The 25,896-nt window shown below is 46.2% G+C and overlaps 1 protein-coding gene across 2 annotated transcripts; it reads right to left on the bottom strand.

Moving 5' to 3' along the window:
• Positions 1–1,181: 1,181 nt before the first annotated feature.
• On the bottom strand, positions 1,182–22,928 carry LOC147632431 (uncharacterized). 2 transcript variants are annotated; one of them, XM_086807254.1, is made up of 4 exons: positions 22,650–22,928; positions 22,398–22,547; positions 1,640–2,410; positions 1,182–1,568 (listed from the first exon to the last, which is right to left on the bottom strand). In XM_086807254.1, exons 2-4 carry the CDS (start codon positions 22,465–22,467, stop codon positions 1,447–1,449), a joined length of 963 nt encoding a protein of 320 aa, XP_086663380.1. In that variant the 5' UTR covers positions 22,468–22,547; positions 22,650–22,928; the 3' UTR covers positions 1,182–1,446. The 2 variants fall into 2 exon arrangements, with proteins under 2 accessions (XP_086663380.1, XP_086663381.1); XM_086807255.1 differs by having other exon boundaries at positions 1,182–1,547; positions 22,650–22,856.
• Positions 22,929–25,896: the final 2,968 nt, after the last annotated feature.

The raw sequence follows: 25,896 nt of genomic DNA, 5'->3' as shown, positions 1-25,896 counted from the left end.
ACTAAATCAGTGGCGGGTCCATATGCAATGTGGGCCGTGAGATGTGAGGGATGGGTATGCAAATGATGACCTAGCTATGAGGAAAGCTAGGTGCCAAAAAGTAAGGGAGTATGATACTACATTGTGCAAGCAACAGCCAAGCACTCCATCACCAAGGCTACGATGGCCCTATATGCGTAGGGTATACAAGAATGCAATGCAGATCTGTCTAGCTCCAACCAGTACCATAATGGGGGTGTAATATGTGATACATAGGCGATGGCGAGGCAAAAATACCTCGGAGCATATCTCCGGGTGTGAGTGTAAGTGAGCTAGCCGCTCCTGGATATGGTGCTGATGTCGAGCCTGTATCTGTGTGATCTCCCTTTGATATAGTCTGGGAGTCTGGTAGTTTGGTGCTCTCGGTCTCCGTCTGGCTCGGAGGTCCGCAGCGCGCTTAAGTGTAACCCCCTCCAGTGTCAAGGTAGGCACTACGAGAGAGAGAGAGAGAGAGAGAGAGAGAGAGAGAGAGAGGACAACGACAACCCTTAAGGGTATTCCGTTATGAAGCCAAAAGAAGACGTTAAGGAATTAAGGAAATTCAATAGGAAAAATGAGAAAACTGAACTTTCGAATAAAATGTGTAACTTATCTTCATTGATGAGCTTGCACAGAACAGCAATACGGGAGAGACCTTGTTTAAAGCCCCCAACCCAGTGCGATCCACTGCTATATAATAAGGTTGGCTTACAATACCTCTGATGATTGGGAGCAGTGCAAAATTGCATGCTACTACACTTTCAAGGGAGAATTGTGAAGAACGTAGGATGATGTCAAGAACAATTTGGCCAACAACCTAAACGTTCCAGTATGAATATTTCCAACTTCCACTCAAAATATTTTATGATAACCCTCTTAAAGCTCTTTAAGACTCGTAAGCTTACTTATCATCAGTCATTAATTAACTATTCATTGCTTTCCTAGATCCATACAAAAAGAAAACAGCAAGAAAATCGTGCAAATAAATTTTTATTTGACCGTTTCTGTACAAGTTCACACTGAACTCCTAACATTCTAAACATCATTTGCTGATGCACATGTTACCAAAAAAACTCATAGGAAAGACAGAACCAAGTCATATAACAATTTCTCACGCCAGGAAAAGACTTCAAACAATATCGCCTAACATGAAGAGACATTCGTAAATAAACTTAGCACGGCTTTTTATTTAAAATTATGATTTCAACATGGCCATTACTCTTATATATCAGAAGCCATGAAAAGTACAAACTTTTTGGTTCAAACAAAGTTTTTAATCAAGCTCACTCTCTATGGCATGTCAAAGCTCAAGCTATACATATATAATCCTCCAATATGACTATCCAAACTCTATGCAGGCAGGTGGCCTTCCAGCCGCACCATCTGACACACCTGCATCATGCAATGTCCTGTACTGTGCGTTGTAAATCACCCATCGTGATGCCATTGATGCTTAGGCTGCTGCTGTTTCCATCTACACGTCTTGTCAGGGGTGTACATGGGTGTTGAGCCCTGCCCATTTGCTTCACCTTGAAGCATCCATTCAGTTCCTGAAGTTCACAACATATCAATGCCACAAAATCATAAGTATGACATTAGATGATAATAGGTGGTTTTATACCAGATGTAATCGGTCCAGCTTGATGACGGTGGAGATCATTCAACAAGCCATGTGAGCTTTGATGTAGCCCCTTTCCATGAACCCAACCTCCTGCTTGTTCTGATGACATGTTAGGTTGCTCCCACCTGTGATAGCTTTGCTGAGACCTTGAATTCCACTGTGGAACCCAGTTGCTTCTCATCGCCTGGCCTTGCCATGGTGATTGCAGAGGAGGGCGCCCATCTCTCTGGCCGGAATATACTCTTCCATCTAATGAAGGACCATTTGATGAGCCATGATACATCGTTTGATCCCATCCAGACTGGGCTTGCAGCTTACCACGGCAAGCAGACTGTGAGAAAGGTTGGTTGCTTTGCCTCCGATAGAAGGCATCAGCATAATCTTGCCGATCAAACTGTTTGTTTCCTCTCTTGTCTCCCTTAAAACCACCACCTTTGCGACCTCTCTTCCTCTGCCCGGTTCTCTCTCCATGTTGAGAAAAATTGTCACCAGATTCTGGCAACTCTAAGTCTTCATGGCTGTCCCAATCTATGGTCTGGATGTAAAGGTCAGGACTAGGAAGAATAAACGGGTATGCCAATCCCCTGGAGCAGGCTTCATAGCGCTCTTTTGCAATTTTGAAAGCTTCTAGAGCACCAGAATCATCCCATCGCATTACATTCTCAAACTCTTCATAACGGATAGTTTCATCATTGCTCAACTGATCCCAATTACCTCCTGCTCCTTCCCATTGACCAGATGTCTCACAATGATCATATGTCTCCCATTGCCCTGCAAAAGTCTACATCAATCTCTCTCTCTCTCTCTCTCTCTCTCTCTCTCTCTCTCTCTCTCTCTCTCTCTCTCTCTCGCCCGCTTCGCTGTTCCCTGTTCACTTCGCGCCTCTGCGCGTAGCCGCTGCCTTCGCCCCTGCTCGCCGCCCGCTGTTCGCTGTTCGCTTCACTGTTCGCCGCCCGCTTCGCTTCGCTGTTCCCTGTTCACTTCGCGCCTCTGTGCATAGCCGCTGCCTTCGCCCCTGCTCGCCGCCCTCTCTCCCGTTCCCCCCTCTCTCTCTCTCTCTCTTCGCTGCCCGCCTGTGCCCCCCCCCCCTTCCGCTGCGCCCACCCCTCCCGCCCTGCCCTCTGTTCGCTGCCCGCCTGTGCCCCCCCCCCTCTTCGCTGCCCGCCTGTGCCCCCCCCCTTCCGCTGCGCCCACCCCTCGCGCCCTGCCCTCTGTTCGCCGCCCTGTGGCCCCCCCCCCCCTTCGCTGTTTGCCTGCCCGTCATTCCGCCGCTGCGCCCACCCCTCCCGCCCTGCCCTCTGTTCGCCGCCCTGTGCCCCCCCCCCCTTCCGCTGCGCCCACCCCTCCCGCCCTGCCCTCTCTTCGCCGCCCTGCCCCCCCCCCCCCCCCCCCCCCCCCCCCCTCGCTGTTTGCCTGCCCGTCATTCCGCCTCCTTTGCCCGACCCACGCTTCCTCAGGCCCCCAAGGCAGCAACATAACTCTCTTCTCCTCTCTTTCCCCTTTCCCCTACATGACTTGAACCCCCCCTGTTGCTGCTGTTTTGCTCCTGTGTCATGGATTAATTTTCAGTCCATTGGCTGTGGGAATGCAAAAAGTCATGACCAAGACCGGGTTTAAAGAGGAGCTCGTGAAGGTGGAGGACAAGCTCGGCACAATTATCAAAGAAAACAAGAAGATGGTCGACTCTTCCGTTCACTGCAATCATAAACCGCCTCTCCAAACTCGAGAAAGGATTTGACAAAATCCAAGAGCTCGAAGAGAGATTTTCCAAGCAAGAGGCTGAGATTTCAGCTTTAAAGGAGGAACTAGTGGAGGCCAAATTGCATGCTAAGAGTCAAGCGGCTGAAATCTCAGCTCTCAAAAAGGAGTTGGCAGCCACTTCAAGAAGCAATCTTGAGGATGGAAAATTTCAGCCCTCCTTTCTTGAAGAGCTGAATACCATCAAGAAACAAATGAGGATCATTCGAGAGGAGGAGGAGCAACATAAAGAGAAGACATCTTCATGGGTGGAGGTGATCACAAAGACACAAAAGAAGATGGACGAGGCGGAGAAATGGATCGAGGTCGCCAAGAAAGGGAAGGGAAAGGTAAAGAATCGCCACCCATCCCCACTCCCACCATCATCAACATGACCCTTGAAGAGGAGCAAAGGAGGAAGACCCGGGCCTTACATGTACGAGTGTCCGGTCTAAAAGACCGTGATGATGCGGAAGGGGAAACCAAGGAGCTCTTCTCTATAATGGGCATTGAAGCCACGCACACAAAGGCATGGAGAGTGGGAAAGAAGAGAGAAGGTAGTGGTGGCGAATCTTCTAAGGAGAGAGCACTTATCATTCGTTTCCCCTCCATGGAAGCGAAGAAGGACTTCTTGAAGAGACGTCCTACACTCAAGAAGACGGGAATATTTCTTGGAGATGACCTCACTCTCTCGCAACTTACCCACATGAAAGAAGTTATGCCAGAGATAAGGGCAGCCCGAGAGAAAGGGAAAGTGGCCTTCTATAGAGATGGTAGAGTGGTGATTATGGAGAGGCGCTCTTCATGACGGCGCGAGACCTATGGGACTACACTCAAAGTTGCTACTTGGAATTGTAATGGATTTAGAGGAGATGTTGAGGGAGCTTGATGTTAGGGATATGGGCCTATCTAGACTCTCACAGGATGAGGAGCATACAGTGTATGGGCGGTATTTGATAGACATGGGGACTGCACATGGATTGGCCATCCTGAATGGCCTACAGAGATTCCCGACATCGGGCGGTTTCACTTGCTTTCCACATAGGCATGGTGCTAGTACAGTGGACTATGTTATGGCTCAGCCCAGTCTCATTCCCTCTTTTCAGGATTTTATGGTAGGCACTAGGCCGGTTGGAATAGCAGTGGATCATGCTATCTTGTCCTTCACTCTTACATTTCAGTTCAGCATCGCTCCATTGGGACAGGTCTCCACACACACTCGTTATACCTTTACGAGGGAGACTGACACTGTGTACACAGATGAGATATACAGACGCTTATGTGCCGAGGAGCCAGGACGGCCATTAGATGAGCTCACTCAGATATTGATAGATACGCTTCATGCTGCAGCATCAGAGGCATATCCCCATAGTCAGCCTACACGGAGACGATCTGGGAACATGCCCCAGAACAGTTGGTATGATGAGGAGTACAGAGAGATGAGGATCAGATTACAGAGAGAGGTGCTCATGGGTGTTACCACTCACAGACAGTCACGGATTACCTTCCGGCACCTAGTGCGACAGAAGAAGAGGGCTTATCTTGCTCAGTTAGAGAGAGATTTGTATCAGTTATTTATGAGTCAGGACTCAGGCGAGGCATGGAGACTATTCCATGAGCAGCAGGCCAGCCGCCCCTGCCAGACCCATCGGAGCCATGCCCAAAGACATGTGCTTTCTTTACTGCTGAGATGGTAAGGAAAGCTATTGACAGGATGAGGACTGGGAGAGCATATGATCATGATGGTTTGGTAGCAGAGCACTTTATTCATGCCAGAGATATGCTTGCAGAGCTTATTGCTATGATGTTTAACCGAGCCATGTGTGAGGGTTTTCCTGAGACTTGGAATATGTCCACAATTGTGCCTATCTTCAAGTCAGGGGATCCCATGCTTCCTAGGAATTATCGTACCATCATGATTGGTCACACATTGGCTAGATTATATGCATCTATTCTTGATGCAAGAGTTGAGTAGATGGGCAGAGAGAGAGAGCATATGTGCATCAGGGCAGGCAGGGTTCAGGAGAGGTTTCTCCACTCTTGACCATATCTTGACACTCAGAGCTATTATTGAGGAGGGCACATTATATGGCAGGAGGATTTATTGTTGCTTTGTGGATTTCCGCAAAGCTTTTGACACAGTACCGAGAGCCAGACTGATGCGCAGACTACAGGAGATGGGAGTGCCCACAGAGCTGATTTGGGGAATCATGGCTTTATACAGGACAGTTGTGGGACAGGTACGTACTACTCAGGGTATATCTGAGATGGTTCACTCCACTATTGGGGTAAAACAGGGCTGCCCCCTTTCTCCCACCTTATTTGGGATGTACGTGGATGAGGTTTCAGACTATGTAGAGCGAGAGGGTGACAGAGGAGCACAGCTAGCAGGGACATGGATTCCGCTGTTATTGTATGCTGATGATATTGTGCTGATCTCAGATTCTCCAGAGGGGATGCAGCGTCATTTGGATGCATTGCACACCTTTGCACAGGTTAGTGGATTGTTTGTTAACCTTGGTAAAACCAAGGTGATGGTGTTTAACACCACAGCACAGTGGGTTAGGAGGTCAGTACCCACCTTTACATATGGTCAGGAGATAGTGGAGTATACAGATGCATATACTTACCTTGGTGTGGTTTTCAGTGGCCCACTATTTTCCTTGAGGAGAGCAGCGGAGACCAGATTGACCAGAGCTTATGCAGCATTGGGGAGACTAGAGAGGATGTGTTCGCAGGTTCAGTTTCAGGAACCTCGAACAAAGCTCTGGCTCTTTGACACTTTGGTCACTTCAGCCATGCTGTATGGAGTGGAGATATGGGGACCCTCAGTAGATCACCACAGCCGAGCTGGTAGCACTGATGGATGGAGACATATGGAAAGGCCCTTGGTTTCTATGATTTCCCGGATGATTAGGGCCAAGGCCACCGTACCACATGATATTATCCGTGCAGAGATGGCTGCTCCCCCATTGGTAGTAGAGGCACTCACTCGATCAGTCTCCTTTATACATAGCACTTGGGCTCTCCCTAGAGACAGATATGCTCGCTTAGCCCTGGAGTCTTCACGACAGTTGGCATCACAGGAAGACGGATCATGTTGGTATGCACAGATGACAGCTTGGTTCCAGTTGCATGGCTTTAGTATGGAAAGGCTACCTCCATTTCAGTACTCCCTGGATGCACCCTCCCTCTCTCTCACACAGGCAGAGATTACCAGACTTATTAGGCAGGACTTGATTCAGCTGGACACTAGGAGGACATGGGTACAGCCGAGCTCGAAATCGTTCACCGAGATTTCTACTGACTTATTTCAGTCATTGAGAGAGCTTTGCAGGACTGATAGTTATTTTGGTCCATTTTGGCAGAAGATCTAGGACGGGAGCTCATTGATTGACCAAGACTCAATGACTAAGCAGTCTACCATTCATGCTGCAGGAGGCCAGTGGATAATTCGGAATGGTTTACTATTCCGTAATGACAAAATTTGTGTACCACAGATCCCGGACATTAGGTCCAAGATTTTTAAGGAGTGTCACGACGCCCCTTCTGCTGGACACCCTGGGGTACACAGGACGCTATCATTAGTGAAACACACTTTTTATTGGCCAAAGATGAAAAAGTATGTAGAAGATTATATTCTCAAATGTCAAATTTGTCAGGCCAATAAAGCTGAACGCTTTAGACAGGTTGGGTTGTTGCATCCTTTGCAAATCCCAAGTAATAAATAGAAAAGTATTTCCATGGATTTTATTACCGGATTGCCAAGAACACATCAAGGCCACGATTCTATTTGGGTTGTGGTAGATCGCTTGACAAAAATGGCTAGATTTTTACCGACCCGAAAGACTATTACAGCTACGCAATTAGCACGGTAGTTTATCGGACAATTGTTTAGACTGTACACGTTACCGCAGGACACAGTCAGTGATGGGGACTCTAAATTTACGAGTGATTTTTGGAAACTTGTTTTTGAGAAGTTAGACACAACTTTGAATTTGAGTTCCTCAGATCATCCTCAATCTGATGGCCAGACTGAAAGAGTGAATCAGATTTTGGAGGATATGCTTCGAGCATATGTATCCAAAAGACAGAGTTCGTGGGAGGATTATCTTCCTATGTTAGAATTTGCATATAACAATACTAAGCATACGAGTACAGGTTTTAGTCCTTTCCTGCTTATGTATGGTTTTCAACCTAGATCACCTGTTACAGTAGGATTCTCAAGACTTCAGCATGATGCAGCACGTAATTTTTTGCAAGATATGCAAGAAATGTTACAAGTTGCGAAGGAATCTAGTAGAAGTGCTTAAGACCGAGACAGATTTTATTCTAATAGACATCGTTCACCCAGAGAATTCTCTGAAGGAACGATGGTGTATTTGCGAGTTTCGAAAGATTCTGAGACTTTACGGACAGGTCGATCTCCGAAATTATCCCCTAGATACTGTGGATCATTTCGTATTACACGAAGGATTGGTTCAATTGCATATGAATTGGATTTGTCTTCTCATGTGAAAGTTCATCATGTATTTTATGTCAGTAGACTTAAGGAAAAACTGGGTGGAACAGTTCAGTTAGTTACTCCTCAAGAAATCATAGATGTCAAGGACATGACATTTGTTCCGCACGAACCTGAAAAGATTCTTGGATTTCGTGAAAGAACATTCAGAGAGATTACCCTGGCTTTTTAGTGAGCTCAGGAGCGAGCTCTTAGAGGAAGGGGAGTATGTCATGTGCACAGTGTGTATCTACCGTGTGCTACACGCACGCAAGACTAGCTTCGAGGTTTGGGAAAGCTTGGAGCTAGGCAAGCTGATTGGCGAGCTGAGTTAGGGATAGACTAACGGGCGTGCACCCAAGTATGGACGGGCGGGCGCCCAAGTGTGGACGTCCGATGACCGGCCAAGAGCCTACAAAAGAGTGGCCAAGGTTAGTCATTAGTCATATAGAGTCTCGCGTGATTTGTGAGAGCTCTATGGTCTGGAGCCTGGATCTAGTGCAAACGTGCACCTGCTTTACGCAACCGAGGCCAACAGCAATCTCGAGGCCCGCGAGGGTAGCTTCGTGGCGGTATGGGACGTCGCGAGGTGGAGATTGGTCGGTACGTCAACCTAGTTAGCTCAGCTTGTGGCTCGGTGGGGACAGCCAAGACTGTGGACTTGCCCACGACTGTCATGGTTGGGAGGTGTGTCAGGCCTGCACCCCCTTGTTTGTTTGTTTGTTTGCAGGTTTCGAGTCTCGTACCAAGAGCGTTCCACAAGGAGATCCGGTGGAGTTTTGATACAAGGTGTCCTGCATATATCTGAGAGCACGAACATCAACTTGCCAATGAGAAGTATGTGGTGCTGAAAGAAACTAACTTAGGATAATAACGCTGTAAGCAAGATCAGGCCTAGTAATAGTGAGATGAATAAGCGAGCCGACAAGCTCTCTGTACTGAGTAAGATCAAGATGGGATAGAGAGTCATCATTTTCATTTTTACTCAACTTCTAGCTTGGGTCCATAGGGCAAGATAATGAGCGACAATCCTTCATACCAAACCTCTCCAAAATCTGAGAAGTGTACTTTTTTGTTGAGAGAAATATCCCCTATGGACACTACCAGACCTCCATGCCAAGAAAGTAGTGAAGTAGACCAAGATTAGTCGTCTCAAAGATATAACTCAGAAGATTCATAATCATAGCAATGCGGTCGAGATCGGGTCCACTGAGAATAAGATCCTCAACATACAAAATCATAATCACAATGTGATCCTCCTCTATCAAAACATAAAGGTTATTGTCCGCAAGAGTTCTCTCAAAGGAATGAGAGAATGAAAGCATCAATCTTTTGGTGCCACGGACTAGGAGCCTGTTTAAGGCCATAAAGAAGTTTTCGCAGTAGATAAACATGGTCCTCGAAACCATCGAGGATGAAGCTAGGGGGTTGTTCAACATATATTTCCTCCTGAAGATCCCCGTTGAGAAAGGCAGATTTGACATCCATCTGCAAGATGGGCCAAGAGAAGTGAGCAACAATGGCAAGAACAATGCAAATGGTGGTATAACTAGCGGTGGGAGAAAAGTCTCCGAGAGAAGTCCTCGCCTTCCCTTTGGACGTAGCCCTTAGCGGCTTTATATTTGTCAAGTGAACCATCGACAAGAAACTTCACTTTATAAGTCCATTTTACACCAATAACCTTCTTATGAGAAAGACAGCGAACAAGATCCCATGTGTGATTTCTATTAATGGCCTCCATTTCTACCTCCATCACAAGCCGCCACTCAAGAATTTGTAAGGCCTCCTCGGATGTAGAAGCCTCTGCATGATGCATCAAGGAAGTCATCAATAAAAAATTAACTGTAAGAATGCCAACACTCTAGGGTTGCAATCTCGCAGATCTCCTCAATCTGGATGGAGCAATTCCAGACTAATAAACGGTCAGAGAAGGGATTTGAGAGTCTTGCAATGTAGAGTGAAGCCACCGTGGAGGGAGAGAGGTACTTGATGGAGGAGAGGTAATAACCAATGGTGAGGATGAAACCAAGGAAGGTGTCGATGAAGCTGTTGGTGACTCCAAGAATCTAGAAGCCGAGGTTTAATCAAAGCGCACGTCTCGAGATAATATAACTTCTCTTTGTTTGGATCCCAAAGAAGATCATTTTGGTGGGTTTGGGGTCCAACTTCGTTCGATGAGAATCGAAAAAATGAACATGAGCATCACGTCTAAAGACATGAAAATGAGAAACTACAAACCGACCTTGGTCTTCAAACAAAACCAAAGAACAGTGCAAAAACAAACTTGCACACAAAACACTTCAACACAAACAAGGAGAGCTTGCTCTTGCAAACAGTACACGGACACCGATTGGCCCCAAAACGCAATGGCGCCCCTTGCGGTATTTCTTTAATTGATTATAGAGCTTTGATTACAATAAGGCTGAAAACCCAACCATTACATTAGAACTCCTAAAACCTGCGAAGACCCTGCATCATGGCTTCTTATCCACTCGACATCCACAAACAAGTCCAGCCATTGTTCACAACAAAAGACCCCCACACATTGAGTCCTGCATACAAAAGCTTTCTTCCATGATCAAGGTTGCCACAACCATCCATATCCTCTAACCCTATGAATAGCATCACACCCTGACACATCCAATGCTCCTGCATCACGACGACTCCAAATTGTTTCCCAAAAGAGAACTCGCATCACAGCACAACATACCATACAATCGATACACCTTTGCCAACCCTCTCTGCCTTCCAAGGGTACTATCCATCTCAGCCATGGATTCCCCGACCCCTGTCCAATCAGCAGCAAGGCTGTACAAAACATGTGTCAATCCTTGTATCCATTGCATGCATGTGACCTATCTGCTAGATAAGCCAAAAAAATGTTTCCTCGAGAAACCTACGACCTGTTTCCACATGAAACCCTTAGGCCTATTTCCCCTTGAAACCTTTGTCTGGTTTCCACACAAACCATACACATCACCATTCAAAGACAATGCCAACAATGGCATACATCCAATGACTTGTTTCCTCGTGAAACATTTGAAACCATAGATATGCCCACAGCTGCAGGTCCCCCTGTTTCATAGTCACAGGGGACGAAAGGGACGGACCGTTGGAATGGAGGGACGCCGAGTCGGGACGGATCAGCAACGGGGACGGTCGAACGTCCCCCTGGAGGCGTCCCTCACAAGGAACGGGGAAGGCAACGACGACAGGAACGGGGACAACTGTGGGAGGACGTTGCGCACAGTTCGATTATTTTTTTTTCCCCGTTTCCAGCCGTTTACCTTGGCCGTTTATGGCTGTTTGGCTTGGTCGTTTGGGGATGGCTTGGGCCTTGAGGCTTGGCTTTTGAGGCTTGGGCCTTGAGGCTTGGACCTTGGCCCTTGCCTCTCTCTTGCCTTGGCCTTTAGGCTTGGGGCCTTGGGCCTTGAGGCTTGGCCCATGCCTCTCTCTCTCTCTCTCTCTCTCTCTCTCTCTCTCTCTCTCTCGCCCTTGCCTCTCTCTCTTGCCTATCTAATATCTATATAAGAACAAGGCTACAAGGCTACAAGCACACACACCCCTTCAAGTTTTCAACTTTCAAGGCTTCAAGGCTTCAAACTTCAAAGTTCAAGCAACTCTCTCCCAACTTTCAAGCCTCAGAATCTGTTCCTTTCAAGCAGGAAGAAAACAATCTGCTCCATGAACATGCACCCATGCGAGCTTGCATCGCTTCCATGCCAAGAAACACATCCAAATGACCCTGTACTTGCAGCCAACCAAAACAGCCCATAAACAGTCTCAAAGCAGCCCCACGCCTCCTAAGAGAGTGAAAAGTCCACACAGACTATGCCAAAAAGAAGAGAGGGAGATAGAACATTGCTGTCATTCCTGCTGCCCCTGCAGTACACAGTAGAGGGAGGGGGAAAGAACAGTCCAGCCTTCCGACTTACCAAGGGAGAACCCACGTGCTGCAGCCCGACTCCTAGCAAAATGGAGAGAGAGAAAGCCTGCTGTTCAGCCCTGTGCGCTGCCTGCAGTCTGCTCGCCCCATTCCAAAAGAGAGAGAAAGCGCCTCATCCTGGCTGCAGCTGCCCGCGGAGAGAGAGAGAGAGAGAGAAAGAGAGCATGTGCCACAAATCCAGCCCGCAGCTCACCAATAACCAAGAGAGCCCAAGAGAACGTGTGCAGCCCCTGTGCGCCTGCAGTCCAGTCCTCCGTGTGCCAAGCGAAAGAGGGAGAGAGAGAGAGAGAGAGCATGTGCCGCAAATCCAGCCCGTGAGCCCCTCCAAGAGAAAACGCGCACACGTCAAGCTTCCAGCCCTGCCCGCCAGGAAAAGCACCTCTATGCTGCAGCCCGACTTACCCTTAAAAAAGGATCTCCCCTAAATATAGTGTAGCCCCTCCAAGAAAAGGCCACAATCTTCAAAAGAAGGATATTCTTTTCTTTTTATGGGTTTAAATCCTTTGTCCCCATGGGCTATGAGAAGGGACTTTACTCATTTGACCCCCAAACTGGTGCCATTCACACTGTCCACCATGTCCCCATGCACACTTGCATACTGTCAAGAGAAAAACACAAGGTTGCAACATACCCCCTTCTTGAAAAATGGCAAGCGTCCTTGATTGCACTCAATGGCACAACAAGGCATCCAATGAGCAAAGACGCCCCATATGACAAAAGCAATGGCCCTCAATTGCATCTAAGTGATGAAACAATCATCCTACACAATATGGCCACGCCGTCACGTCAAAGTGACAAACAACTCTTGCTTGTTCCTTCAGAACAAGCAGCATGAAGGAACAAGCAGCAAAAGTCTAAAACCAAGTAGAAACACATAACCTGTGTTAGCCAAAAACAAAACCATGCGTCATTCCACATGACACACATGCATTCGCAAGCAATATGCTCCTCAAGATGCTTTATCCACCCTAAAGTAACAGTCTAAGGGCTGCTCCCAAGCCTTACACCCATGGCTATCCCGTAAGATCCACGACTGTTGGTACTGTCAGAATACGCAGCGGAGATGATGACCAGATCTAGGAACACGAGAGCAAAAACGCAGGCAGAAAAACAGCACAAGAGAGAGAGAGAGAGATGTAGGCGTGTAACTCTGCTCTGATATACACAAGAAGATCCCGAATATGATACAAATAGTGGTATGGGGCTGGGGGCCTATATATATGCCCCCACATCAGCAATCGGCCTGCTATAGGGCAGTCGACTGGACACAGGAACCTCCACGACTGGATAATCACAGTCGGCCAGCATCAGAATGGGTCGGCCAGCACCAGTAGAGTCCCACGACTCATGCACTGCAGTCGGCCATGTCACAGATGCAGTCGGCCAGGCTCAGGGTCCTCCTCCCACTACTAGACCGCCTCCCATGCCACAGAAAAATGAAAAAAAATAGGGGAAAAATGCGGGGAGTGAGGAAAAATGATAAAACACCTGATAAGAGCGGGCACACCCACAACAAAGGCCCTGGTGTATAAATCTAGACAGGAGATGACTTCTAACACCCCCTCTCAGCTCCTGGCTGTGTAACCAACCACTGGGACCTGGGGTGCCGCCTGAGCAAATCCTGAGAGCGCGACTTCGTGAAGAGGTCCACCGTACTGTCCTCCGTCGAACAGAACTCCAGCAAGATGTCATCAGCAACGATCTGTTCACGAACAAAGTGCCTCTGGATGACCATGGGTTCCTCCAGTGGAAGCCCAAACCTGCCATGCAACCTCTGCAACTTCACCACCTCACAAACAGCATCACAAACAGCCCGGTACTCTGCCTCTGTTCTCGACAAGGCAAAAGATGACGGTCTCCAACTGCTCCGTAAAACTGCTCCTGGGCCTGAAGTAGATCCCCTCGTGTTCGGATCTCCTCCCCAAACCGAGTCACTCCAACCGTGGAGTCGGACTCCATCCAACAATCCCCCTCCTGTGTACAAGAGTCCCTGATCCTTCGCATGCCGCAGAAACCACAGGAAACGCAATCCTGCCTCCCAAAGAGACATCTGCAACCATGAGCTCAACTACCTCATCAGGAAGCTCCCGTCCAATCTAGTGTCCATCAACCAGATCAATGAACCATACAGCTTCTGAGTTAAAGAGCCATCACACTGCTCACAAGGATCAACACCTGTTACGGTGCACAAACAAGTCCTGGAAACCTGTCAACCACCCCCTCTGAATCCGGAACCACAAAGCCTGGAGAAACCACCTCCTTCTGCAAGTAAGCACCTGCCACCTGCCTGGCTTTCCGAAAGGTCCCCGTGGAAGGAACATCCTCAACTACTGGAAGTTCTATGTCCCGAATACTACGAGACATCAGAGCATAAGTGACCTGTTCAGCTTCCTCTGACTCACGAACACAAGAACTACCAACATCAGTATTGGAAAGTTCCTGCCAACTACTGCCAACTACTGGCAAGCTATCCACCATCTGGTCCTGGAAAGCCCGCACCTGCAGCATATCCACACTTAAGTGGCCATTACTAGACTGCCACTCATCACAAACCTGAGGACTTGGGAGAGAGAGTGCTGAAAGCCTGTAAACTCCATTCTCCACTCCGCCTTCCCAAACCACCTGGCCTGTTGCTTTGTCTCGGAGAGCAACAAAATGCTCATCAAACTCCACCCGTACGCCAGTCTTGCAAACCTGATGCACTGACAACAGATGAAAACCAAGTGCCGGAACATACAACACCTGGGAGGAATGCTTCCCCCCTCTACCATCGGGAACTATCTCCATCTTGCTCTCACTGTGAACTGGGATAGTGGACGTATCCCCAGTAAGAATATGACCAGAAAGCCTGCAGAGATCCTGTAAACCGGAACGGGAAGGAGTCATGTGCCTGGAAGCACCACTATCGAGAATCCACTCCCGAGTATCCGTTGCGGAGAGCCTCCAATCTCCTCCCTGCCTGAAGAAAATGAAACATCGATGTCCATCACCTCCAGGTGCACAAAAGCCGGAGTCTTCATGATTGCTGCTGAGGAATCGTCACCCTTCTCGGTCTTCCGCTTGGGACACTGCCTCCAATAGTGGCCTTTCTTGCCACAATCATTACAGGTCCTCTCTGCCTTCAGTTTCTCGCGGTCAGCGTCAGACTTTTTCTCAGAAGACTTCTCCGATGAAGCCTTCTCTTTGCCCGAGTTACGCCTTCCCAAACCACCTGGCCTGTTGCTTTGTCCCAGAGAGCAACAAAATGCTCATCAAACTCCACCCGTACGCCAGTCTTGCAAACCTGATGCACTGACAACAGATGAAAACCAAGTGCCGGAACATACAACACCTGGGAGGAATGCTTCCCCCCTCTGCCATCGGGAACTATCTCCATCCTGCCCTCACTGTGAACTGGGATAGTGGACGTATCCCCAGTAAGAATATGACCAGAAAGCCTGCAGAGATCCTGTAAACCGGAACGGGAAGGAGTCATGTGCCTGGAAGCACCACTATCGAGAATCCACTCCCGAGTATCCGTTGCGGAGAGTCCTCCAATCTCCTCCCTGCCTGAAGGGAATGAAACATCGGTGTCCATCACCTCCAGGTGCACAAAAGCCGGAGTCTTCATGATTGCTGCTGAGGAATCGTCACCCTTCTCGGTCTTCCGCTTGGGACACTGTCTCCAATACTGGCCTTTCTTGCCACAATCATTACAGGTCCTCTCTGCCTTCAGTTTCTCGCATTCAGCGTCAGACTTTTTCTCAGAAGACTTCTCCGATGAAGCCTTCTCTTTGCCCGAGTTACGGCCTTTCGACCGTTGGCCAGTTAAGGCCTCCGAACCTCCACCCTGAGGAGCGTTCGTGAATCGTTCCTCTTGGTCCAGGACCATGGGCACAAGCTCCTCCCACGTGATGGTGCTAAGCCTGCCACTGGTAATCAAAGACGAGTAAAATGCTGAGTATGAAGAGGGCAAATGTGACAGCAACGTGATGGCCATGTCCTCTGATGATATCTCCTTCCCAGCCTGAAGAACTTCCTGCTGAAGAGCCTGCAGCTTGTTAATATACTCCCGCATCGTCGAAGGCTTTGCAGGGTTCATAACCCGCATCTGTACTTCCAAGGAAATCCTCTTCATGGGCGATATCCTATTGTAAAGTGAGGCCAAATGCTGCCATATACCTCTGGCCAGCGTCATGTGCTTTACATGATTGATTACCTGTGGTGTGCAGTTGAGGAAAATAAACGAACGGACCCTGGCGTTGACACGATCCCACATCTGTGCTTGGGCCTCCCGGTCCTTTCGGGTTGACGGTAACTCCCCTTCCTCTACTTTCGGCCATGGAACACCAACAACGACGAAATCGACGAGGTCGTAGGACTCCAGAACAGATTTCATCATCACCTTCCATATGCCGTAGTTGCTCCCGTCCAACTGACGGTCCACCGAGAACGTGGGGAGTGTCGGGATCTTCACATGTCTCTCAGCCATCTCAAACAGATCTGCCATTGCAGGGATGTCCTCTGAAAAGGGTGGGTGGGTGGGAACAAAGAAGAACTAAAACCTGCAAGTGGCTGTCCAGTAAATCAGCCCGCCTTCCTCTTGCTTCTCTTCCCGAACAGTCCAAAACAGTCCACCAATCAGCCACAAAACAGTTTCCCTCTTGCTCACACAAATCCCAAGACTTATCTAGAGCCTAGGGCTCTGATACCATGTCAGAATACGCAGCGGAGATGATGACCAGATCTGGGAACACGAGCAAAAACGCAGGCAGAAAAACAGCACAAGAGAGAGAGAGATGTAGGCGTGTAACTCTGCTCTGATATACACAAGAAGATCCCGAATATGATACAAATAGTGGTATGGGATTGGGGGCCCATATATATGCCCCCACATCAGCAGTCGGCCTGCTGTAGGGCAGTCGACTGGACACAGGAACCTCCACGACTGGATAATCACAGTCGGCCAACATCAGAATGGGTCGGCCAGCACCAGTAGAGTCCCACGACTCATGCACTGCAGTCGGCCATGTCACAGATGCAGTCGGCCAGGCTCAGGGTCCTCCTGCCACTACTAGACTGTCTCCCATGCCACAGAAAAATGAGAAAAAATAGGAGAAAAATGCGGGGAGTGAGGAAAAATGATAAAACACCTGATAAGGGCGGGCACACCCACAACAAAGGCCCTGGTGTATAAATCTAGACACGAGATGACTTCCAACATGTACATCATGTGCATATGAAAGCCCTCAATGCATCCAAACAATACGTCCACTATGTACTTCCCACATATGTCCCTCTTGATGCTTTACCCACTCTAGTAGTACACCATGAACATAGTAATGTACTTGATGTATCATACCAACATACATGCCTCACATGACACAATCGAGAGTGTTCCCTATGTATTCTCACGGGTACCAAGATCCAATGGCACCAAAATACAATAATACCTCAAGAAGTGTATGAATACATGCACAAATAGAGTTCGATCCATGTATCCTTGAACCAAACCAACTCTAGGACTGCTCGCAAGACTTATGCCCTCCATAGAGTCTCAAAGTGTTAGCTCAGGTTGCCACATGCATCTCAATATCCAATTGACCAACTCTGTGGTCAAGAACAACCATAACCATATGACAAAGATCAACATCCCAATCTTCCTCAATCATACATTAGGTCCAAAGACAAAAACCATCTCTATTAACCATAGGTGTAGACAAAGTTATTCATAGTTGCAGTTATACTTCATGGTGCGGCCGATTGTGAACCATACCCAACTTTACCATCATATGTAACTAGTACACAATATCATAGAAGTCCCATAAGTAGAGGTACTATCAGCTGTCAGTACCTTCGGGTGAATACAAAGATGTCACGAAGCGACTCCTAGATGACAATTGGGCCTATCTGTAACAAGGAAGCGGAGGTGCTACCCCCCTCTTGAGCCTCAGGCAATGCTCCAGACCTATGCTCTACTGAACCTGAAAGACCCGTAGCAAGAGTCGGCTCCAACTCAAAGACATCAAGATAAAGCTACAATACCTGAGGTGAATCTGCTAAGTCACCCTCCTCCATCCACTACTTCGCATCCATCGGTGAATAGTTCTTGAACTTCACAAGATAGCGACGAGAAACTTTACCTCGTACCTTTCTTTATTTGTGTGCCAATATCTGCTCGGAAATAAGAACCTTATCAACTTCCTCCGCTTCTCGCTGAGCCTCATCTGAGACATCCTTAGGCACCCAAAACATGCTTGCACTCCACCCAAGTGGTAAGCATAAGTCTCCGATAAGCATAGTAGATCACCATTGCTAAACATAGAAAGAAGCTGTCTTCCGAACCCACGAAGCCTCCATGAAGATATCACCACTGAAAAACTGTCGAAAGCCATAACCTTCAACCCATGTTTTGCACCATAACCCTTCAACTGCTTCTTGTTCCTAGCTGACTACTTCTTGTCCTTGGTGTCTTTTCTTTTGAGCTTCATCCTTAGCTTTTACTTTTCACCTCATGCAAGCAAAGACACACAGTCCTGCACTGCCTCCTGCACTTCCTTTTCACTTTCCACATGTTGAAGCTTTTGATGCGACTCTCATGAGACACAACCACGAGCTCCCCCTTACGAAAGTTAGCGATTGTCCTAGCCAAAGCAACCATGGGCTCGCCTCCTTGAGAAAGTCGACGATATCCGACCTTAATCTTCAAACAAAATCAAAGGATAGTGCGAAAAGTTAAAACAAACTTGCACACAAAACACTTCAACACCTTTGAGAACCATGAAAAGGAAAACAAACAAGGGAAGCTTGCTCCTGCAAACAGTACACGTTTGATTTATGGACAAATTTAGAGAAGATTCCCTTGTCCATAAACTTAAGATAACTACTCAAGGCCAACCCTTACTGGCTGCGTTTTGGTCTACAGAAGTAAGTTGAGGAGTTGTGGCTGCGTTTTCTGATCCGGCATCAATTGGTGGTGAGCTTTCTTGCATGTGGTGTTACCAGACAAGTGGCACTACATTTTCTTCTTCCTCCACGAGTCCCTGCCCTTCCGGTAGGCGGTTCCCAGTGGTTCTAGGACTGTTTTGTTGCTGTCGAGCCTCTCTCTCAGATTTGAGAGGGGGCTGATTGCTCCTCGTGCCTTGCTTCGTTGGAAAGCACTCAAGAGGAGTTTTGGAAAGCTGAGATTTGTGTTCTTTGTTGCTGTGTATATGGCTCCCCCCCTATACGAACAAGGATGACAAGTTGAACAGACCCAACTATATACCTAGATGAATCCAGGAACATGCCCAAATTCACCTTTTAGAAATGTGCACGTTATATACTCATGGTAGTATGGACTACATAACTATCAACTCCATTATGCATAATATGGACTAGATACTACGACATCCCCACTAACATCATCAGTGCCCAATAGTGGGTGTAGAACTCTGTATCAAGATATGCTCTCACACACGCACTCCACACACACACACACACACACATAAGAGCATATATACATACAAAGGCCTTCGTACTGAGTTTCTGTCAAACCTCCGGAGATGCAAGGCAGACTCAATGTCCATGTCCAAAAACAAGTGACGAAAATGTCTAGAACTTCAGCCCCATGCAACATGCATAACATGACTACAGCAAGCTTCGAGTGCCCACCCACTAGGCAACCAACTATAGGAAGACTTTGATCTCAGATCTTCCTTGGATGAAAACTATCCCAAAGCATCCTCCAATGTCGGAGAGGAAGAGGAAAATGGTGTGGACTTGTCAATGTCAGATAGCCCACAGGTATGCCATCGATCCCATGCAACTAGATCCCATGTCCCAGAAGGACACAGCACTCGAAGAAGGTGCTCCAATGGGGCCATCAGTTCCCTCCAATGCCACTTATCCGAGTACCACTAGCTAGGCCAAAGGGCAGTTTTAACTCCTCTCAAATCCATAAAAACCACAAAGAATCATCTTTAACCTTGGAGAACGGAGGGGTTAATGTGCCATTTATACTCATGGAAGCCAACTATACATGCATGTTGCTTGCGTACGCTACAATCCTCGAAGGAGGATTGTCGCGTATAGGGACCTCCTCGAAGGAGGAGGTCCCTATACATCGCAAACAACTATGGTTGTTGATCTCAAAGGCAAGGAAAAGGCCTCTTGAATGCCGCAGATCACGAGGGTGGATCACCTATGGAGAGATCACCACCCACATAACAGGGGAAGGCGAGGCTTGGGGTCTGCAACTCTAGTGGGATGGCTGAGTCAATGTCTTTAAGTTCTTACTATCTAATTGTGCTTTATGCATTAAAAGGTTGATCCCTTCCACAAGGGTACCTTACAATAAATCCCTCCCACAAGGGTACCTTACAATAAATTAACGCCCACGTAGTCTACACAGGCCACGCACTCCATAGAGGAGCCGTTTGGCAAGAGAGAAGAGAAATCACTAAAACTTTTCAAGATGAAAACTATCCACTCTTATCAAAGCACTTTAAAGGGTATTAAAGGTGCATCATTAATCCAAGCAATCCATCAAAATCTAGAAGTATGGATGACTTTCAGAACTGAAGAATAAACGACGACTTTCGACTAAATTGTTTGGAACTGTTACTCAATTGTTAAGACTACGATATGAACTCTTAAGGCTTATAATAAGTTGAACTTCATTTCTTAAAACAATGAGTTTCTCAAAAAGTGTTTTAATGAATTAAACGATTCAAGAGATTAATTGGACTAGTATTATTGTGTCAACTTGATGACTTAGACTAAGCTAAAAATTTATTTAAATGCATTTGAGCTCGAACAATGGGAACGATTTTGAGTGAAAAAGAATTAAAAAGATGCGCTTTTTTACAGTTTATTAGCTATGCATCTTGTTTTTGACATAGTTATTCATAATCTTGCTAGAAAGATGTTGGAAATGGGCATTCACGTTTGGGCCAACAGAGGGCTCCACACATGTTTTGAAACAACAAAGGTTTCAAATGAACCTCAATAGAATCAAGGTTATTATATTCCATGAATCCATGCATGGTATGCACAGTGCATGGGTAGGTTTTTGCATTAAAAAGAGAAACAAGACAGGTTTTGGAGCGCACTTTCAACTCTCTAGTATGGCCACTAGCCAAATATGGGGCACCACTTTGGTGGCAGTATCTGGTTAGATGGGATTGGACACGACAAGGGTGACTATAGCACTGACTGCCAATCGTGCCGCTAGAGTTCAGGTGGCTGGTACAATCAGAGAGGAATTTGGTACTACATAATCAGTCAGTGATTCCACTGATATGCCTTCATGCCCCTTTGTGGATGGGTAGATCAACCAGATTACAAGGTTTAACCTATGCAGAATACATAGTGAACGGATAACAGTACAGCTTCCACATCTACAGAAACTCCAAGGATCCGGTCCTACAGCTATCTCTTTCAAAAAAAAAATCACAGAACATATCTTTATAGAGGCCTTGGCTGCATGCCTTCCTAGATACAATTCTACCATTATCACTTCCCAAAAATATCAGAGCATAGATGTTTCCATATGTCTTGGCTGCATATGCCATGACACATACAGCATGCAGTGACAAATTGGCATTTGCCAACTAGTTTCTTCAAGAAATCTGCCAAATGAGGCAGAGGTACAAGTATACTCATAATGTCATGCAGCATGTCTCACTTAGGAGCAGCTGGTCCATGGATTCCTCTACAGAACAGCATAGATGTATGTTGGGCGGTGAAGGTTTATTGGATGCACCGATGGCCTCCAAAGCCCACTCCAAACATGGACAGCCACCAGAAATACCTAATGGGTGGGTGAAAGTTGGGTAAAACATAATAAACAGATTGGCAAATAGTTGCTTGTTACAACTTACAAACATGAAAACTTCGACCGTGGGGAATCCAATGAATTCATCGTATGTGCTGAGTACTTACTACTGACATGCCGTGTGTTTTTGGCTGATTTCCCCTCTCAATTAACACAAAACGATAAATTTTGGGCGTTTTTTAAAAAAAATTTGCAAAAAAATATATTTCTAAAATCGCATGTCACTTTATCAAGGACCTCATAAATTAGCCATAGGGTTCAAATAGTCCCTTTTTTTTCTCTGAGTGGAACTCTTGTGACTTCACTATAACCATTAATAGCAAGGATGTAAGGCCAATCCCTCAGCAGATAGCCTAACTCTCTTGCTGCACACTAGGCTCTCCACGAGCCAATATAAAAAATAAGTTCATTTAAGCATCAGATCGTGTTTCATTTCCATAAAATATATTTGTATGTGCTGCATATATATACACACACATATACATCTGTATCACGAACTGCATGTATCTACACACACCACACATATAACATATTAATACGTTCATGTATGTATGAGTGTGTGTGTATATACAAACATAAAAACACACATTCACGCATGTGTGCTTGTAATGTATGTATTATGTATATGACAAAAATAGGTGTAGATGAATGCGAACAGAAAGACATCCGATATATAAAAGGGAAGAAAAAGGATAAACATACTTACATGCATATATCATTTAGGCATACAAACACACACTTGTCCTTTGAATGTGATGAGGGCGAATTCATCAAATACCTTGCCAATGCTTGGTGGTTGAGTCAGAGACATGCGGCTCCCCCCTATCCCATCCCCAGTTTCCTTGCATTTTCTCGGAAGGTTAAAAGGCACCGTCACATTGGAAGATGTTCTTCAGGGGGGCGACTGAGATTGTTGATTGATCAGTTTCTGCAAGAGTCCATGTGAGCGGTGTGTAAAGCAAAAGCAGGCATCTGTGGGATGAAAGATCTCAGGAAGCTAAAAGGAGAAGGAGGGAAAGGGTGGAATTACTGTTTAGGTAGAGAGCAGAGCTTGATGCGCGCAGCGCACAGGTGCTGCTGCTGTGGGGGGCGCGGCGCAAACTCAAATCGCAGAGTCGCTGTGGGAAGAGTAGGGGTACGATGACGCCGACAGAAACCTTCTCGCCTTCCTTTGAGGATCGTTCACCGCGAGAGTTTGCTGTGGAATGATGATGATGATGACGGCGACGAGGGAACAGAGCGAGAGTAAAGAAGCTTTCATCTTTTCTTTCTTTTCGTAATTATCATTCGTTCCAGCTTCCATGTGTCATGGTTCCATGGTGGTGGCGTGCTTTGAGTTGGTAAAAATTAAAATACGTTATTTATGAGGGCCCTTGTAGATTTTTCGCCTTTCTTTCCTATCGTGTGAAATGTAGAATTTTTTCTAGTTAGTTGTTCAAAGTTTTCAGCCATTCTATGGCTTTTCAAAGTCCTAGGGGCATTCAGGTCCACACAGTGCTACATCATACACCATATGATAGGAGCTGGACCTTCAAAGTTTTCAAAATGGGGCATGCATGTCTTTGCAAAGTATTAGGGAGCATTTAGGTTCACAAAGTGGGTCGCTAGATACATCATACACCAAATGAGCCACCCGCCCCGCAGCCACCTTCTTCAAGTCATAACCAAGGATTTACATCTCAACAAAAGCAACCAAGCTATCCCTTAACATTATAGCCTTGTAATGGGCTCATAGATGGTCACTATGGGTAGACCAACTACTTGTTGGAGACAAAACATACTCAAAGAATCTCAACAGCATTGCCTTTGTAATAGCTCAACTCCACAAAAAACATAGCTCAAGGTGTTACAACTATTTAAGCAAGACCACCTCAATACCCACTTTTATCATGTGAAGTGGAGAAATAACTTGGTCCATGATGGACCTCACTATTCACTAAAAAGATGATGGCATTAAAGGATGTTACCCTTGGAACTACATCTTGAACATAATTAAACCCTTCATGACCTGGACTCCTCTCACAAGGGAGAACTTGGTCGATGTCATGCTCTTAAAGAGTCCCCCGGGGTCAATGCCTTAAGGTGGGTAGCAAAACCACTCTAAGAAATCAAAGTGATGAAGCTATTGTAATACATTTAGATCCCTTCATGACTTAGACTCCTCACAAGTGTGTACTTAGTCGATGTCATGCTCTTGATCCCCCGGGGGGCAATGCCTTAAGGTGGGTAGCAAAACCACTCTCAGAAATGGGAGTGACAAAAGTGTTTCTTTGTTCAAGTCTACGAGAGGCATTCTAATGCTATGTTAGGCCCCGACTCAAAAAACAAAAATCCCTCCATGCTTCATGGCTATGGATGGGACATGGATCAAGAACCTTATAGATTGACCATGGTGGGAGGAGGTTAACTACACCCCATCCGCTCATGGAGGCGGTTCTCGATAGCAAATGTGGAGATTTAAAAGGACACTGCAAAAGGGATGTGGATCAGGAACCTTACAGCTTGGCCATGGTGGGAGGAGGTTAACTACACCCCATCCGCTCATGGCCACAACAGCGAATGGGGAGATTTAAAAGGACACTGCAAAACAGACTTACTCTCATCGCAACCCTCTACTATCCCTTTATCTCTCCCAATGGGCTCTTGCAAACATGCCCAAAAAATACAATAAGCAATCTTTTCAAAATTTTAAAAAATTAGTGTAGTTGCAGGGTGTGCATAAACATTAAGAGAGTTTATATACTAAGCAGAAATATTAAACCCCCACCCTCCGTCCCCCCCCCCTCACCCCCCATGTAAGACGTGCAATACAAAGAGGTGGGGATGTTTGCAAAACTAAAAACCATTGTGCAAGAAAAGGAAAAACATGTTAGGGAAACCAAAAATGTACTGACCCTCACTCTAAAATTGCATATAGGGATGATGGCCATTAAAGACGTCCTCACATGAGGAATTTCAAGTTGTCATATGGTCTTTTGAAGCAGCTCTTTCTTTGATTATATTTTTGCTTTTACATCATGGATAGAGTCTATTAACAGATGTGCTACAACCTGATATTGATTATTGATAACTAACTCTAGTTACTCCTTGCTTGACTAGATTTTAGCATGAAGAGAATGATGGATTGTATGGGTATGTGTCCTATTTAAATCTTGTCTTTACTTCTCTAGATACTCTACCTATTGCTTTTTTATTTCTTCAATCTTGTGCAAGCTCTGTTATCTGCTTCTTAGTAAGCTCTGTGGATGTGTCATATTTAAATCCTCTCTTTCCTTCTCCAGAGACTCTATCTGTTGCTTTTTGATTTCTTCAATGTTATGTAGCTCTATTATCAGCTTCTCAGCCAACTTTACATATCTCTATGCATAAGCCTAAACCCTAAACCTGGCACCCAAGGGTTAAATAAACATGAGGTTGAATGAATAAGAGATCACTTGCTTCAAAGTCTGCCTCTATTTGGTGGAGCTTGTGTTCGGTCTCCTTTCGCAATTTATATTCATAATCGTCTTTAGTGTCCTGCATTTGCTTTTCTTGTTGGCTTACGTGGTCTTTCAGCTTTTTGGATTCTTTTTTCTTTGCTTGTGATTCTCTTTCTTTTATAGCGTGCGCGCAGATATAATCAAATCTAGTTGAACATTGATGGCTTTGAGTTTATCCTTAGCCCTATATTGCTCTTGGAGTTCGTGCTCAACTTTACTTCTTTTTGACCTCTCTAAAATTAGCTTTTCTTTTGGTCTTTCTAGTTCATCTTCACAAGCTTTAAGTCATTTCTTGTGCAAATGTACATAGCTAGTCAACATGTATTAATGTGACACTAACCCTTCAGTGTCGTCATCTTCCTTTAATGGTGTTATCACGCAAGATTCTACATCTATGTACTTTCCAAGGAAATGTTATAGAGTAGTCACGTCACTCAAAATATTCGGCTTTATATGGCATGGAGATAATAACCAAGGGTCGGTAAGAAACCTGGTGTCGGTATTTGTAGGCTAAGGTCTTTAAGGGGGAATCTTCTTTGTACTTTTCTTGCCCTCTCCTTTGATTCCTCAACATCTTTAACTCTTCCATGTTTCCTTGAGGGTCCATCTTCATCCGCTTTTAGTGGGTGCAAACTCTATTACTATTCCCGCTTTTAGTGGGTGCAAACTCTATTACTATTCCTGCTTTTAGTGGGTGCAAACTCTATTACTATTCCTTGAGAGTCTCTTCTTCTAAAACTTTCTTTGTCATTATAGGAGCTCTTCTTGTGGCACCTCTTTCTCTCTCTTGTAGTACAT

Source organism: Cibotium barometz, chromosome 13 (assembly GCF_041138505.1).
Source record: "Cibotium barometz isolate CiBa-2024 chromosome 13, ASM4113850v1, whole genome shotgun sequence".
Lineage (NCBI taxonomy): Eukaryota > Viridiplantae > Streptophyta > Polypodiopsida > Cyatheales > Cibotiaceae > Cibotium > Cibotium barometz.
Note: the sequence above shows the minus strand (reverse complement) of the source record. Positions and strands in the feature narration are given on the sequence as shown.

Bases quoted from the DNA above. Each gene is read 5' to 3' on its own strand.
- LOC147632431 (XM_086807254.1), bottom strand. From the start codon at position 22,467: ATGCAAGGAAACTGGGGATGGGATAGGGGGGAGCCGCATGTCTCTGAC. The intron at 2,411-22,397 runs GTATTTGATGAA...AGACTTTTGCAG, and splicing joins AACCACCAAGCATTGGCAAG to GGCAATGGGAGACATATGAT. The intron at 1,569-1,639 runs GTATAAAACCAC...TGTGAACTTCAG, and splicing joins AGCTGGACCGATTACATCTG to GAACTGAATGGATGCTTCAA.